The sequence below is a fragment of the Lagopus leucura genome, unplaced genomic scaffold (genome assembly GCF_019238085.1).
Source record: "Lagopus leucura isolate 7727_CA_CO unplaced genomic scaffold, USGS_WTPT01 Super-Scaffold_100002, whole genome shotgun sequence".
Lineage (NCBI taxonomy): Eukaryota > Metazoa > Chordata > Aves > Galliformes > Phasianidae > Lagopus > Lagopus leucura.
Genome location: NW_024962263.1, coordinates 13002730 through 13019649, shown reverse-complemented (window position 1 = coordinate 13019649; position 16920 = coordinate 13002730). Strand labels below are relative to the sequence as shown.

The following is a 16920-nucleotide window of genomic DNA, read 5'->3' as shown; positions in this document are numbered from 1 at the left end:
AAATCTAAAATAATTCACAGTGACTTTGAGGAAAGCTTAGTGGCCTCTGGGGAGGTACTTTTTGTCATTTTGTGATGTCTGAAAGGTGTCACTCAGTGCTGGAAAAACACATGTATTTGGCCTGACTAAAGAAATCTACCTTTGCACGTGACAGTCTTCATGTACAATAACATATGCCATTGCACTGAGGTATAGCATCGTTTAGACCAGACTGTCAAACTCTAATTGGCATCATTTTAGTATTTTAACAGGTTTGAATTATACCACCTAAATTACTTGCTAATCTTTCTATATTTTGAGTTACAAAATAGCTGGAAGCAGAGCAAACAACACTGTGTCATTAAATTCGTCAGGTTTGTGCTGATGGCCAGACCACTTCAGCTTTCTTCATGCCTTTGCATATATGAAGCACTAGTGTAGCAGTATTTGCTTAGCTTCTAATTTTGGTTTGCTTTTTGTGTTTTTTCTTTCTCTCTCTTGGTTGTGCCGTTCTTCTTCCCATGATACTGTGCTCGCTCTTTCCGTGCATCACCTGTGATACCCCCCTGCTCCGACCATTCAGCTGTTGGTGAAGGGGGTACATGAAACTCTGGTAGCTCAGAGAGTTGTTCCTGCTCTCATTACTCTCTCCAGTGACCCTGAAATGTAAGTTTTCTGACTGTCTTATACACCTAGCATCCCTCTTAATACTTAGGAAGAAATAACCATCAGCTGTGTTTGTTATCCTAGCTGCAAAAAAAAGTCAAACTCCTTTGTTTAAAAGGTAACTTTAAAGACACTTGTCTGTAATAACAAAGGTTTATTGCAATACCTGGAACTAAAGAGGATAAAATTGCTGAATAAATGTTAAATGGAAAACTAAATCAGTTATTAAAAAAAGTATTAAGTCATACTTTCGGTTTTGAAATTTGCTTAAATCATTTCTAGCAGGAAGCTGCACATCAACGTGTTCTGTAACTCTACCAGTTATATTTAAAATTAAATAAGGCAGTATCAAAATGTGAAATAGTCTTGGGAGTACTTAATTTCTGGTAGACAGCCTTAATATTTCAATTCCTGGACGTGTTTGTGCTATAATATTCTGATGTGATATTTCTTTCAAGTTAAGGAGGGATGCTTTGCTAATCTCACTAACAGGTTATTACCAGTAAAAGCTAGAGCATGATGTGTCTTAATCATTTTAATGTGCCGTGAGGTGACTAAACCAAGATAAATCCCAAGAGTCTGCCTGCCCATCCTCAGCCACAGCTAATCCAGTTCTCCTTCCAGTTTACCAAACCATTTTTTATTGCATGTTGACTGGTTTACAGCTGACTCTTCGAGGCATGAGTGAAGCATTAGTTGACAAGCGGGTTGCACCGGCCCTTGTTACCTTGTCCAGTGATCCTGAATTGTGAGTTTCAGATTGAGACCTTGAGTTAATCCTGTCTGTCTTTTTCCTGGTCTGCTTTTTTTTGTTTCGTTATTGTTAGAAACTAATGTAACTTAAAATACTAATCTTTGAGTTTTGCTCTTTTTTTTTTTTTTTTTTAAACCCATTTTATTGTTTAATGCTCAATTAAAGATAATGTATTTCTGTTGTAGTTCAGTGAGGATTGCAACAATTCCTGCTTTTGGGACCATCATGGAAACTGTTACACAAAGAGAGGTAACAGTGCTACTGTCATCCTTTGTTTTGTAGAAGTAGTGGGAGATTTTATGATACGTTAACTTAATTATTAACTTTGGGGGGGAAAAAAGGAGAAAAAATGTTTGTAAATTTTGTTGTTGTTTTGTCCTTGTTTAATATGCTTCCTGGTTTTGCAGTGGTTATTTTTGGTTGGTTTGTATTGTTGTTTTTTTTCTTTTGTTTTTCACTTGTTTTGTGTTTAAAAAAAATCACACAAGCCTTCTTTCTACTAAGAAAGACATTTACTTATAAATATCAAGCTAAACATTAAAAAAAAAAAAAGATAGAGGTAGAGGCCTGTGCTAGAAGATGGAAAAACATGAATAAAATATTTTTTAAAACTTTTCCTTGGACAGTCAGTTAAGAAATCCAAATCCCTTATTTCTAAATTAAATGGGTAGTTTAACTTTCATGTGCTAATCAAGAAGTCATGGGGATAATTATTTGCCTCCACACAAATATATGATACCATTTTTAGATTGCATGGGGTATCGTGCTTGGCTTCCAATTACTTTAGGTGATCACTTGAAGTTCCTGTCATATCTGCTGGTCCTCTGCAGCCATCTCCAATAGCTCATGACATCCAAGATGATGTTGAAGTTATAGAGAAGTAACTGAAATGATCCTTGAGAATAATGCAGATCTGTAATGTCTGCCTGTTTCTTGAATGACGGAACTTTGCTAATAGATCAGAGTTCTGAAAAAGACACTTGAGATTCTGCTCTAAATAGTAGAAGCACTGCGCTTTGTTCTACGTAATAGCTGTACCATCAGATTTCTTTGTAAAGTCCCCACAGCATTCTGCAGAGCTTGCATTCTTCCTGTAATCTCGATGTATTCTAAAAGAATGCGCTTGAGGAAATGTGAGTAATAAGTCTGTGATGACTCACAAGTACTTGGAAGGTGGATAAGTTACCATTTTGTAGTTTGGATTGCATGCCTATAATCAGTTTGGAAAGAATATGGTTTTGTTACCACACAAAAATTACTGTATTCATTGCACTATTTATAATAAACTGTAGAGTACAGAAGTGACAGCTGCTTTCAAAATGTATTAGAAAATGTTACTTTAACAACTTTGAATGCAAATTAAATGTTGGTCATTCTTAGATAAATATGTATTTTATCTTGTTTCAGTTTTTCTAGCCTCTAGAACCCTTTCTAATTCCCTTGATTTTATGATGCTTATCTATCTGTCTTCTGCAGGAAAAAAAAAAAAGGATATTTTTGAGATGTATTACAAAGAAACTTAAGTGAATTCAATGCTATTTAAACAGGAAAACTCTGAAGATCTTAATAATGAGGAAAGTTATAGTAGGTAAAAAACGTGATTATCAAAACCAAGCAAACTTCAGGAAGAGACTGGCTATATGGGAGCACATGCATAGTAGTTAAGAATAGAATAGAATAGAATAGAACACTGCTAAGTCTTTAAAATAGGGGACAGCAACAAAAGGGGTTGGAACATCCTGTCAGAAAAGACTGTAAGTTAACAGAAAATCCAGGGCTTATCATCTGACATACATAAGCTTTATAGACATACTCCAAGCTTAATGATTTCTAACTTCTTCCCTCTTTGTTGTACTTAAGCTTCTGGAAAGGGTAAAAATGCAGCTAGCGTCTTTCCTGGAGGACCCTCAATATCAAGACCAACATTCTCTTCATACAGAAATCATAAAAACGTTTGGAAGAGTTGGACCTAATGCTGAGCCCAGATTTAGAGATGAATGTAAGTTGCACTGGTGGAAGAATGTTTTCCTCTTCTTCCTGTCCCAAAGCTAATTGTTGGCTGGTTGTACTGATTTTTGTTTTCACCAAAAAGTTAATGAAAACTCTTTTGTATTCAAGCTTGGTGTGCCCCTATGTCCCTGTTTTTGTTTTTATTTTTTTGACCTTGCCAATAGAATTTTCACTTTACCTAACATTGATGTACATACAGAACACAGCATGCAGCAACTAATCTTTTCACAGCTGACAGGCAGTGGTCACTTTGCTGCAAAATACACCAGAATTTCCCTTTTTTCTTTTTCTCCTCTCAATTATTTGTCACGTAAAATGCTTTCTACTCCACTTCTCCCTCTTCACCGCAGCCTCTCTTGCCTGGTAAATATGAAGTATCCCACACATCTTGAATGTGAACGTATCCCAGATTAACAAGATAGGGTTGTGGGTTTTTTTTCCCCCATAGCCCTGTAATGTGAAGCAAATTGAAGAACAGAGTTCATTATTAGATTGTCTAAGAGATGCTTGTAAACAAAATGTGAGGACCTATCATACTCACAAGATGTAGGCAGCTAGTTTTGCAGGCTAAACCCATTAGTAGAAACATATTTCAGACAACTTTAGCAGCAGGGGAATAATAATTTTACAGCATGTTTTCTGTAATGGTTGCTACTCTGAGGTACCTTTTTATTCTAGATAGTCTTATTACAGTTTTGTTTCAAGTTTGCATTAGTCAATTACATTTGCATGAGCAGTCCTATCAAAAGCCATTATTTGCAGCTTTTATCCCACATTGATGAGTGATGTTTTGGATGCCTGCAATTATCACTTAACAACTTCTTAATGCTAATCACGTCTATGGAAAGCAGTTTCAAATGCTTACTCTAATATTTACTTTTACAGTTGTTATTCCACACTTGCACAAATTAGCCTTGGTCAACAACCAGCAGTCCGTGGATTCTAAGAGACTGGATATTGCTACCCACCTATTTGAAGCCTACAGTGCTCTTTCCTGTTGTTGTATCCTTTCTTAAGGTGAAGTTTAGTTGATTCTGTTGTAGGGGAGAAGATGAATATTCTGGAAATAGCTACTTTTGGCTTTGAATGTGTGATCTAAAGTATGATCTGCTCAGTATAAAGGTGAGATTTGCGCAGAAGGTAGAACTTGTAAGTACTTAAAAAAAAAAAAATAAAATCCCTTGATCTTAGGCAGTAATTTAAACTGTACTTCTGTGTGAATGTGTGTGTGTGTATATGTATGTATCAAAAAAAATTGTATCATACGAAATATATGAAGTTAAAAGTGCTTCAGACATCTTTTTTGTTTGTTGTGAAGAATCAAATGCAGTCTTCTTGGGTATTGCTGCTGTAGCTTGTCTCTGTTCAGTAGAGCAAAATTGTATAGTATCAGAAGAGAGAGAAGACATACAGAATTTCAAGAGGCCGTCTTTATAATTCCTTAACAACTTGTTTTTTAGTTATTTCAGAGGATTTAATGGTCAATCACTTTTTACCAGGACTTAAGTGTTTACGGATTGACATGGAACATCTCTCACCAGAGCATGAGGTGAGCAGCAATGTTTACTGAGCATGAGATGGAAATGGGAATAAAAGTTGAAATGTCGTGGTATTTAAAACTAGAAGTTAAGAAGAGCTACTCATAAATAGTACCACAACGTATAGCATTAAGGGGTCTGGAACAAAGGATAAGTCCCATGATGTAGAATCTTTTAGAATATATTTTTAGGTTGAGTAACTCTGCAGATAAATATTGAAAGGTCAGAAATGCAAGTAGAATTGTGGATGTTTACAGGCTGAAGAAAAATGAAATGTTTTTACTCTAATTCCAGTGAATTAGAGAGCTCACTACAACTTTACTGCAGAAAAGGAAAAATTAGGCCTTAATCAGCTCCTGGCTGTGGCATGATGCTTGTAGGAACTGTGACAGAGACCTGTGAGACCCAGTTAGTTCTAGTGTCTGTCTTTCAAGCAGGAAAGTTCAGTCTAAAATATTCTGCAAAAACCTTTAATACTGGAATTGCTAAAGTAAAATGAAAAAAAATAATCTAGATTCATACAAACCCTGTAAGATGTCAGTGAAGTGATATTTCATGTTTGCTTTAGCACTTCTTTTCCATAAAAATGTTGCCTCTACACACTATCATTTTTTCCTTTTCTTCCTTTCATTGCTTTTATGCACAGTGCTGGTAATTAGAAGTTATAAAGTGTACTTGAAAATACAGAGAACATGGATGTATATAAAAGCAAATTGCTAATGAATAAACTACTGCTTTAAAAAAAGGGAAGAGATGAAGATGTATAACAGAAGTATGTGCAGTTTGACCCTATTTAAAAATAAATGAAGGGGGGGGATGGGAAGGAGTCTTGAACTCTTGTAGCTGGTTCAAAAACCTTTTCTTCCTTAAAGTACTTTGAATGGTTTTGTTGTTTCTAGCCACAAGGCATTATCAATTAGTTGCAACTTAAATGCAATTCACAAACAAGAGAACCTTCTTAAACTGTTCCGCTGGTGCCAGAATTACTTGGGGAGCAGATTTGGTACCAATTGTTGATGTAAAAGAAAAAACATCCTATCTATCTCTTCCTTATATGCTTTAGGTTATTTTAAGCTCTATGATAAAAGAGTGTGAACAGAAAGTGGAAAATAAGACCGTCCAAGAACCGCAGGGGTAAGACTTCCACTTCTCTTTTTTTCTGTGCCTCCAGCATAATGTTCTGTAAAGTGTCTTCCAGAACGGTGTCCAGTGCTTGTGACCAGAAATCCCACACTAGTGCTCATATTCAGAACTTCTATTCACTCTGTGGTTGTTTCTGCTTCCAGTATAAAGCACAGGGCAACACAATTCTACCTGTATCCTAGTAATGAAGTTCCCATTTTCCTATGATACTTCATTTTCAGGTTTTGAACCGTAGAAAACAGCATTTGAATTTCTGTCTTGAATCTAAGTGTAGCAATTGGACAAATCAGTATGGTGGGAAAAGTTGTAATGATGGAAAGATCGGCACAATACAAAGGTGCTATAAGGGAAGGGAAGAAGATTGCTTACCTGTATGAGAAGATTCCAGATTTATTGGGGAAAGCTCCACCAAAGAGGGATCTCCAGAAAGAGAATCCTTCCCTAGTGGCAGTCAGCCCTTTAATGGGGGGGGTCTAAGAGTGGTGCAGCCAGGCTCCACCCCTTCTGGTGACACAGCTGAATTGCCTTCACCTGTGCTCCCAGGGCTGATGGGGTCCCTTTCTCCAGGTGATCAATCTTTGGTTCAGGCCATGACTCAACAGTTCCATACACTGGGAAAGCAGGAGACGCTTAGCCTAAGTTTAGAGCAATGCATGTAGCATGCATGCTGCAACCATCTTTTCATGGGGATTGCCTGCAGGTGGAAGGAATTCTTCTGATAGTGTTAAGAGCTTACTCCAGGCTGCTGTCTTTGCTTGCATGTGACCAGTGCACAAGAACAGCTTCTCCAGTGTATAGACCAACTGACCTGTTTGAATACGCTGTTTAGTGAATTAGCTTAAAAAAAAAAAAATTTAACAATGTGGACAGGAGTTTGAGAAGAAACTGCAGATACTGGAAAAAGGGATAACTTTACTGTGCAAATAAAGGCAGTTACTGAAACGTGTTTGTCACACTCGCATAACTGTCACAAACTGATAGAATATATTTTAAAAGAGTTCAGACAGCCAGTAAATAGCAGTAGTTTCCAAACTACTGAAGTGGGAAAGACATACGAGAATTGGAACAGAGGAGATGCAGTTCAGAAAGAGAGTAGGTTTCTTAGGCACCAAATAAAGTATCTCAGGCTTAATCAGTGGTCATTAGACAGCTTACTGGTGTGGCTGGCAGTGAACGAGATGTAGTAAGGACTGAATTCTTTGGAACTGTAACATCAGGCCAACCCTCTGGATGTGTACCAAAAATTAACTTTAGACTTTTCAGGTGAAATGATTTTAAGACTAAAAATGTTCAAGTTCTACAACTAACTATAAATCCATAGCATCTGCTCTAATAAGGTAGATGGTCTTTACCTAGTCACAGAAGTCCTGTCCGAGAGAAAAGAAATTCAAAACTTTTAAGACCAAAAGAATGTACTGTCATCTTCTTGTTCATGAAGAAAGATAAGTAGACCGTCCTAACAGAGCATGCTCCAATTGTTAGGGTATTCAGTGATGAAATACTTACTCAGTACTTAATGCTGTTTTGATTTTTTTTCCTCGTATCTTTACCACATACTTAAAGAAAAACCTGTGGTGTTTCTGCCTTTATCCTTTTTGCCTTCAGTTGAAAGGAGCTCTTTGACATCTGTACCTGTGTACTCCCCTATGTAGGCTCTCTACTAATCCCACCCTTTTCCTACTCCATGCAGATTCTTCAGCAACTGTGTATTTCCTTTTCATTTTCAAGGAATGGTGAATGCTCAGCTCTCTTTCAGCAACATCCTCAAAAAACAACCTAGCAGTAATGATTCTGGCAAGATACAAACCTAATCGTGTCCAGCATTAAACCTATCCTACTTTTTGCAAGTAAGCATTAGATTGATTTAGGTCTTTCCTATACTCTGCACTCTCCATAGGTAGATACTCAAAAGGTAGTTATGATCAGACAACTATCAGCAGTCAGGCTCTTTGCAGATATGCTACAGTTGCTGTGGGTGCTCGCCAACCAGGCTGTGCTAGGACATCCCTCCTCCTCAGCAGTGACTTTGACTAACAGATTGAGGCATGAGAATTGGTTGTGTATATAGGTATTATTACTTAGCAAATATTGCCCTTGCCTGGGTTTTATGGACTCATTTATTGGACTCATATACAGTTAGACTTACAGAATCACCAAGGTTGGAAAAGACCTTCAGGACCATCCAGTCCAACCATCCACTTATCAGCAATAGTACTCACTTGCTGATATTCTTTCCTCATTTTAACTAAAATAAAAAAGCCACCAGACCTTGACTAGGTAAAGAAAAATACTAGAAGCAGGGTACGTATCTAAATGTATAAGATGAAACTTGTGTATGCCTGATAAATGTTTTCCAAAGTAAAGTAATTCATCAAATTGTAAGCACTTTCTTGACAGCCTTTTAGGAGACTCCATTTGAAAATACTAAACATCTCTTTAAGAATGCTTCCCTGAGAAACAATATTTTTTTCTCACAGATTGTGCCAAATGTATTCAATATCAAGCTGGTCTCTTTAAAGAACTTCATTAGTCTTAACCCGAAGAGTTATGTTATCTGACCTGTGTTAGCAGGAAAACCAAAGGTATCAAACAACATGCCTTGACTGAGCTCTTCTGAATTCTCAAGTGGCACACGTCAGTTGACCAGGATTTTTTTCCTTCATTTTTTTGTTTATAACAAAAAGCCTATTGGCAAGGGGGATTGTTATTGAGTCTAATGTGTGCTGTCATTTCTCTCAAATTGTTTTAACCTGTTTAGTTCAGAGAGTTGTTCTTTACGTGGATACAGTTTGAATGGTAAATTCCTGTTTCATGTAGAGTTTGAATTACCTGGCTTTAGTTTATATTAATGTAGTTGTGTTAACACAAGAGGTCTCTGCTACTTAGAATCTGATCTATGAAAATATGTTGAAACCACAGTACTATGAAGCCATTACAGATAAATGCAAACATGATACAACTCCCAGCTTATTTTCTTTTAGAGTACAGTTGCTGAAGACTGTAAGATTTGGAAAAGATTAGTCTTCCTGTTGCTTCCTTCTTTCCTGGCCTTTCCTCTTCAAAGTGAGCCCTATGGTTGCAGTCTTTTACTGCACAAAATTAACACAGTATGTTAGCACTGAAGAAATTAACTTTTCATACACGTGAATCTCCTTTTAATTGCTTAGCCCTTGCCAATTTCAGTTCCTAGTTTTAGCATTAAATATATATTTGATGAAGACTTAAATGCAACTAGGAGATAACTTACTGAAAAAGCCTTGATGCAAAAGTAAGATACTGGTTGTTATCATATCTTTGCCCTTGGTGTAAGAAAACCCATGTCAAATAATATGGAATGACAAAAGATTGATTTGTTAAAAGATTAAACTTCATCTTTTTAAAAGCTGAATCTTTTCCATAGCAATTTTTTTTGTTAAACATTTTCTGCTGCAATTAACAGGATACTTAAAGCTTGGGTAAAAACATCTTACAAACTCATTTTTATAAGATGTCCAGCATAAATGTTTGTTTGTACCCAGAGCTTCCCCATACAAGAGTTACATATACATGCAACTCTATGCAATGTATAATCCATCTCAACACCAGTAAAAAAAAATAAGCATTTTGACATTTTCATTTCTAATTTTTGTAATTGTGTAAATGCAAGGATTTTCCTATAGAAGTATTTGCTTTAGACAAGGTATGTCGATACCCTCTCTGGCTATTTTTAAAGACATGAGATTCAAATGATTTGATTTCATATTGATTTTGTAACTACATTGAAATATGCAGTTTCTGTAGTAGCAGAAGTACTTTTTGGGCATACTGACTTTTAAGTAATTCACTGCTGTAGCTCATCTAAATATTCAGTTTATGATCGTGGCATAATGTTGGAAAACATGAACCAGAATTCCAGTTCTTAAATGTATCAGTGTGAGGACAGTAGCTGATATCACCCCAAACTGTGTTTCAGAAGTCATTTGTACAGTACCTGGTTTTCCTTAGGTTTATTCAAGTGCACGAGACAACACGGTTTGCTTAAAGCTGCAGGTTTGACATCAGGTGTGAGACTTCTTTCTGAAGTGAGCTGTTCTATTTTCTCAGTGTTGCTAGTGCTTGGAATGTACTTTTGTTCCTAAATAATTTTCCCTTGCCACGCAGAGCTGCAAAGGTAGTTAAATGCATGTATTTTTTTTTTTTTTATATATATATATATATATGAAATAACATGCACAAAAGTGTTTTACAGCTTTCCACTAGGTCTGTTCCTGGGGCCACAATCACTCACTTTATGGTGCATATGGCCTTACTGTTGATGGTTTTCCAGTTCTTCTCGGTGGAGTGACCTTTTGTGCTCATGAAACCACTAACATGCCGAGACGATTCAGTTGCTTATTAAAGAAGAGCACAGTGTTCTTTTTGCTTGTAGTCTTGTGTAACTAAACTGTTGACTTTCCTAGCTCGATGTCGATCGCTGCCAGCCTTGTGAGTGAGGATACAAAGACCAAGTTTCTGAACAAAATGGGCCAGCTGACTACATCAGGTGCAATGTTGGCTAACGTGTTCCAGAGGAAGAAGTAAGGTGGGAAAAGGAGCTCCCAACTAACACTAAGATGGACCTCACAGAGACTGGTTCCTGTACTTGAAGTACTTGCCTTTTAATTTCTTCTGTCTTATGTTCTCGTAGTATAATTTTATTCTAACCTCCAAAGATATTTGCACTGCTTTTGAATATCGCTGTGTATCTGTTAATTTTTGGGTTAACTGTGGTTGATATAAAACTGAAATCATAGTCTGTACCAAGTCCCTGTTCTGTGTTCTTGTCTTTCCAGCATATTTTTTTTTATATAGTGGAAGGGTTTTGTTTTTGTTTTTGTTTTTTTAATTATTATTTTCTGACAGGATATCAGCAAATATCTGTATTATACATGGAGCTATTATGACGGTACTTAAAATAATGTAAATTTGAAGTCATTGTCATGAAGTAATAAAAGTGAAGATTACTTATGTATTTAAATTATGAAAGAGTAATGCAGATTTTTTTATTATGTTTCTAAAAAGAAGAGGAGGAGCCACCAGCATTTGTCTGTGCTTCTAGGGTTGTTTTTGTAAGTATTGTGCATCTTGAATCCAGAGGAATTGCAGTACCTAATGTATAAGGCTGCTTGCACTGCATCAGTCTGCAGGGAATGCTCATGTTTCAGATGCTTTATGCTGACATTGTAAATGCTGTACAAAATCCTTCAGATAAAATTCTCACATCTGTTGTGGTTTTTTGAGGGATGTTTTGTTTTGTTGGAGTTTTTGTTTTATTTTGAAGCACTTTAACAGCCAATGTACGCATCCAGACACACATACGCTTAAGGCAAGGAAAAACGTGATAATATTAACAAACTATAAGCTACTACAGGGGACCCAGTGCAGTACTGCAGGCAGAGTAACCTTATGCAGGAGAAAGAACACACTCATCTTGCACTCACTGTGCAGTTCTGTGTCCTATGAAAGCTCAAATCAGAAGATTTTGTTGTTCAGTTTAAATTCCAGTTCAAATTTCATTTCAGAATACTTGAAACTACATTAAGGGAGTTGGACACACACTGTTTCTTTCAAGCGTTACCTAGACTGAAAACATATTTTACAAAAGCATTACAAGGAGTATCCTGTAATCGTGTGTTTTTGTTACCAAGGAAGCATTAAGAACCAAATCTGTTCATTTTTACGCAGCACTTATTTTTTTCCTTTATGTCAATGTACCCTTCTGAGAGTAAACTCAAGTGCATGCATAAACTGGTAATATGTGGTAAGATGTAAAGCATCAGGCATTCTCTGACTCAGTGCCCTTCAGTTGGAAGTATAAACATCTTTAAGGATAGCAAAGCAAAAGGAGTGATGGGAGAAATTACCATCTCCTGAGACAGAATATAGATGGCAGCACTTCACATGCTGCCCTCAGAAGTAATAGAGATCATCTGAGCCTTCTGCCTGCTTCGTGTTTGTGCCTGCTGGCTCTGCATAGACGGTTGCCTGCCATGTTTGTGTTGTGACAGGGCCTGCTGCACACTTGCACACTGTCAGTCCCTTTACACTGCACTGAAACATTTTTCTCAAGATTGCAGACAGTTCCATGCCTTCTTGTTGCTTGTTACCATGAAAGTATGCTTTTAGCAGACTGACTGTCAAATGGAGACATTCCTGAGGAATGGGAAGTGGTGATGTTTCCTCTCTATTGTTCTGTTGTCAATAAAAAGTTTTGTATACCTGCCTTGTCTTGTGACTTCCAGTCTTCTCCATAAAGAGAATTGCATCAAAACAGCCATTATATATAATGAACATATATGTATATATATGTCCAATACACAGAATTAGCCTTGTTTTTCTGTCATTATCTGTGCCAATAGTTGCAGTGCCACAGGTGGTAGCGCTGTAGTCCCGAGACCAAAATGAGTTCTTATGGCAAAGCTCTTCATGGGAGGGCAGCTACATCCAGCCTGTCTGTGAGTGTGATTCCTACCCACGCTGAGCTTCCACCAGTGTTTGGAAACCTGCTGATCTGAGCAAGCCAAAAAGCTGCGACAGCCATTTAACTGTGGTGACTGCGGTGTGAGAGTCTTTATTTCGTGGATGCAGATGTAGCATCTTTGTTCAGCCTCTTGCAAAGTTTAGCTTTTGGTAGTCAGTGTTTTACTCTCTACCAAAGCCCCAGCAAGACCAGCTCCACTATAATAACCTGAGCTGAAAAAAATTGCTGTGTACTCAACAAACTTTCTGTGAGTAGTCTTCAGGAGTTTCAGCTCCTGAATTTCATGTCTCTTTTTAGTATATGTTGGTTGCAGGAGGTTTAGTTTTTAAAGTGCTTGTTAGTTTATCAGAGGCTGACAAATTTCCAAGAAGATGGCAGGAACTATCTGTGTTTCTTCTTGGCTTGATTTTTGTTTTCTCCAAGCTATGGCACTGTAGCATTTAGGAATAGGAAAGAAAAGAATGAAGAAGTCTTTTTTTAAATTCTGTTATTTCTTTAAAATTAACTTCTGTCCTTCCTGTTTCTGTAAAAAAATAAAAACATGTAAGTGAACCTTTTGGGTGAAAATGCTCTATTGAAAGAAGGCAGGTGGATAGCCAGCATGGAATGCAATTCATCCTCAAAGGGTTATCTTCAATTGCTTATGACTTTGTCAAAAGAAAAAAAAAGCGTTTTGTCTTGTACAGAATCCTTGGCTTTATTAGCTCTGCATGAACTGCAGTGTGTTGGTTTTAAATAGGGGATATGTTGGAGGTCTCATGCTGCCCTTAGTGAAATCTCAGAACCTAAGTATTTTTTTGAAGGCTTGACTCTTGTGCTCTCAAGTGAAAATCAGCCAGCAGAGAATACGTGGCTTCCTGGGTGAGAGTTCATGATCTAAATATGTTTTGTACAGATTAAATACAAGCATGACTTAGTATATGTTTGTATTTTGTTCTGGAAGAGACCCTTTTCTAAAGCTCTAAGGCAAACTGCTCTTTTCCCATCTTGTAATCAGTGAGAACAAAGGGCGTTCTTTGAGGAGCTGTGCATTCTTCACCATCCCCTTCCCACTCCCCATCGAGAAGAGGAAAAAATCCTGCTATTGCTGTGCATAAAAGTACACTTTTGTTAGGAGAACTGAAAGCAGTATTTGGATGAGTTCATGGCTAGAGAAAATGAGGAACGTGGCATTAATGACTGCAAATTAAAATGTTAAGATTTCGTGTATCGTTTTTCTCTCAATATCTCTTGTGAAGAACGGGGGAATTCTGTAATACTGTGGTAATTTGTTGCTACATGCAGATAAGATTTAAGATGGTACAGAAAAATGAGCGTGGAATATGTCTGTACTCCCTGTTGTGATAGTGTTAGTAGGGTTGTTCTCTTCTGTGAGTTTTAATGTAGTTTGTGCAAACTGAAGTCTTGCATTCAACAAGTAATTTTCTGTATAGAATGCACTAATTAAACTGAACAACAAAAAAACAGCCTAACTGAGCAGAAAAGTCATTAGTGTGCTGACAGAACAGGCTGATTGGCAAGACGTTGATCCTTGACAGATTAAGTTGAATTGGATGCAAATGCTTATCACAGTATAGTGCCAGGCAAGAGCACTTGAAGGAAACTGGTTTGCTGGTTTAGTGAGTATATTTGGCTAACACTTCTAGCAATTAGAAACCATGAGACAACAAGAGCTACTGGATTGGTTTAGGCAACAAAATGAGTCAACAAAGGTATAGAGCAGTGCTGCTGTTGAGTTTGTAGGCTAAGGAGATCCTGGATGTTAGCACTGCATGATAATGTAGCATGTGTTAGCTAATCTGAACATGTAATTATGAATGAGTAATCATTTTCCAAGAATGCTGTTTCTAAAGCGCCACACACCTCTAGGTTTGATGCTCTCCCGTGCTACAGGTAAGCTGTAAGAAAACGTGGCTCTGCTTACAGAGATCATAAAAGACACACATGTCACTGGTGAACGATGCAGTTCTTTGGAGGCATCCACATTCCGTATGTGTCATTCTTCCAGTATAGATTTTGTTTGGCTGAAGATGTACTTACCCTTCTTTTTGCTAGAAACTTTCAGCAGAAATCAGTGACTTGGAAATGTGACTGCTGAACCTGCCTGGTTCCTTTCCCAGCACTTACATTGGATGCACTCCTCAGTGTCTCCCTCATCCTTTGCCTTTTGAGCTGGTCTGTACCCTCACCTGTGAGAGTCTTTGAAACATCAGCCTCCGCAGGACAGCCTCCAGCATTTCCATTCTAGAAACAGACACTTTTTATTCTGATATTTAAATACTTTGTGCATACACAGAAGTGTGCCTGCTGTGCATTTGAGTATAACCGTTCCAAATATTATTTTGTGACCTTGGAAATCTTTCCTATCTCCCAAAAGCTGAGAAATTTCCATGGCTTCAGGTGCAGCTGCAGAGGTGGAGGCATGATGACATAGGATCCTTTGTGTTGTTCTGCTGGGCCTGTCACACCTTCCCTTTAAGTGTGCTGCATGGGAACTGGGGTGGGGACAGGGAAGAAGCTGTAGCATTTAGTAGGTGACAAGGTTTCATTTCAGCTTGAACCTTTGCTGAGGTATCAATGAGCTCATTAATCCAGGCATTGGTCACCTCAGGTGAAATTTCAAAGTTCATCACAGTTTCAGTGCGCTGACAGATGGTGTGACGGATGGCTCTGCGGAACTGATAGCGTGGTGTTTCAGAGCAGTGCTACAGTGCCTGTCCTCACAGCAGGGTGGGCTGGCGAGGGCTCCATGCTGCACACAGCTTGAGGGGGCCCTGAGCAGTGTGAGGAAAGCTCCCCAGCACTCTTGTCCTAAGGATGACTGCTCGACTCGTCTTGGAGATCATTAGGTTGGTCTCAGAAGCACAAACAAATATTCAAAGTTAAAAATTCACCACAATGTTTGTATTTCCTTCCAGAACTATGTGGGCATTGTTATCACCACAGAGGCTGGTGATAACATATCAGCTCAATCCATGCTTGCCTGTACTTCAAATACTCGGCACCATCGCAGCGGCAAGCTGTGAGCTTTTACTCCTTTGAACGTAGCAAAAGTTTCTGAGAGGCGTTCAGCACTGCTGCGTTCTTGTGGGATTGCCAGAAGCGCGTTTGATGTGACCCACATTGCTCCGCCACGACATTTTGAAGCACACACGCTGTGCAGATTGGGCAACCATCCGCTGTCCAAACATGCGCTGCACAGGAAGAAGGCAGTTTCAAGTTGACGGTGTTATTTGTGTTTGGGTTTCTGGAGGGTAAATAATGCAGCTTTTTGATGGATTCATTTTAATAGGCAGAATCCAGGACTGAAATTAGACTCTATGCTAAACATGTGCAGGCATGTATTTATTTTTTTTCTCTTTTGCTCTGCTAGCAAGCGCGCACCCTGCACCATACGGCAGGGCCTCTCCCTGCACTGGGCGGTGGAACAGCCAGTACACCCCTCCTCCCCGGTTCCCTGCATGGCTTGCTGCTGCCCTGGCAGCTTTGCAGGTGCTCTGGGCTTCTCACCTGTCCCAGCTGAGAAACAGGTTCTCCTATTTACAAAGCTTGTGTGTAGTTCAGAGCTTGGAATCCCAACCAACATTTACTACGCTGAGTGGAGGAAAAGCCCTGACCTAGATCCAACAGATTTCCCCAATCCTTTGCCAATATGCAAAGCACTTCCACAGCATTTCTCTGTAGGATGAAGAGAGATCCTCTGAAACAAGCATGTAAACGCTTTCAGTTTTGCATCTCTGCCCAGAATTGCTTTGTGTCCACGTGGGACATGATTACTGGAAATGGTGGGGGTGGGTTGGCAGTTGGACTTGATGATCTCAGTGATCTTTTTATGAAGACCCAAGCTTGCACACAGTCCCTATCCCACCCCCACCCCCCCTGCTGGGGAAGTGGAGCCCAAGTCCTGCCTGTGCCCAAGGCACCGTGCTGCTGGGTCACAGTTGCCCAGATGTGCAGCTGGGGCCTCAGCCAGACCATTTGCTTCCTTACTGCTCTCTGGCTCTCAGCACAGGCAAACCAAAGCACAAAAGCCAGTTTGCAGATGTGACACTTGTGAAAAACATCAAAACCGAAGCCCCTGTTCATCCCGTCCATCCTGTGTAGATCTTACGACACAGGACTGCCTGCTGAACTTCCTTGACGTATTTTTCGCCTGTAATTTCCACTTCTCTCACTAGGATGGAGGTAAGAAGAGATCCATCCTGACCACGGCACTGCTAATTTATCAACTGCTGTCACTGTCTGTTCTTCTGAGGGCTTCACAAAGAAAGGGATCCTGACATTGATCAGTTTTTCAATTCTGTTGTAGCTGTAAGGCTGCCCATTGTTTT

General features: G+C 38.7%; 1 protein-coding gene across 1 annotated transcript in view; it reads left to right on the top strand.

The window, feature by feature from the left end:
- RELCH (RAB11 binding and LisH domain, coiled-coil and HEAT repeat containing) overlaps positions 1-12331 on the top strand; it is a 71377-nt gene extending 59046 nt beyond the window's left edge. The window contains exons 23-29 of the mRNA XM_042869005.1: positions 563-645; positions 1585-1648; positions 3260-3398; positions 4295-4411; positions 4870-4958; positions 6011-6081; positions 10530-12331. Coding sequence (XP_042724939.1) covers positions 563-645; positions 1585-1648; positions 3260-3398; positions 4295-4411; positions 4870-4958; positions 6011-6081; positions 10530-10650 — 684 coding nt within the window. The 3' untranslated portion in view covers positions 10651-12331. The remainder of the gene's footprint in view (positions 1-562; positions 646-1584; positions 1649-3259; positions 3399-4294; positions 4412-4869; positions 4959-6010; positions 6082-10529) is intronic.
- Positions 12332-16920: the final 4589 nt, after the last annotated feature.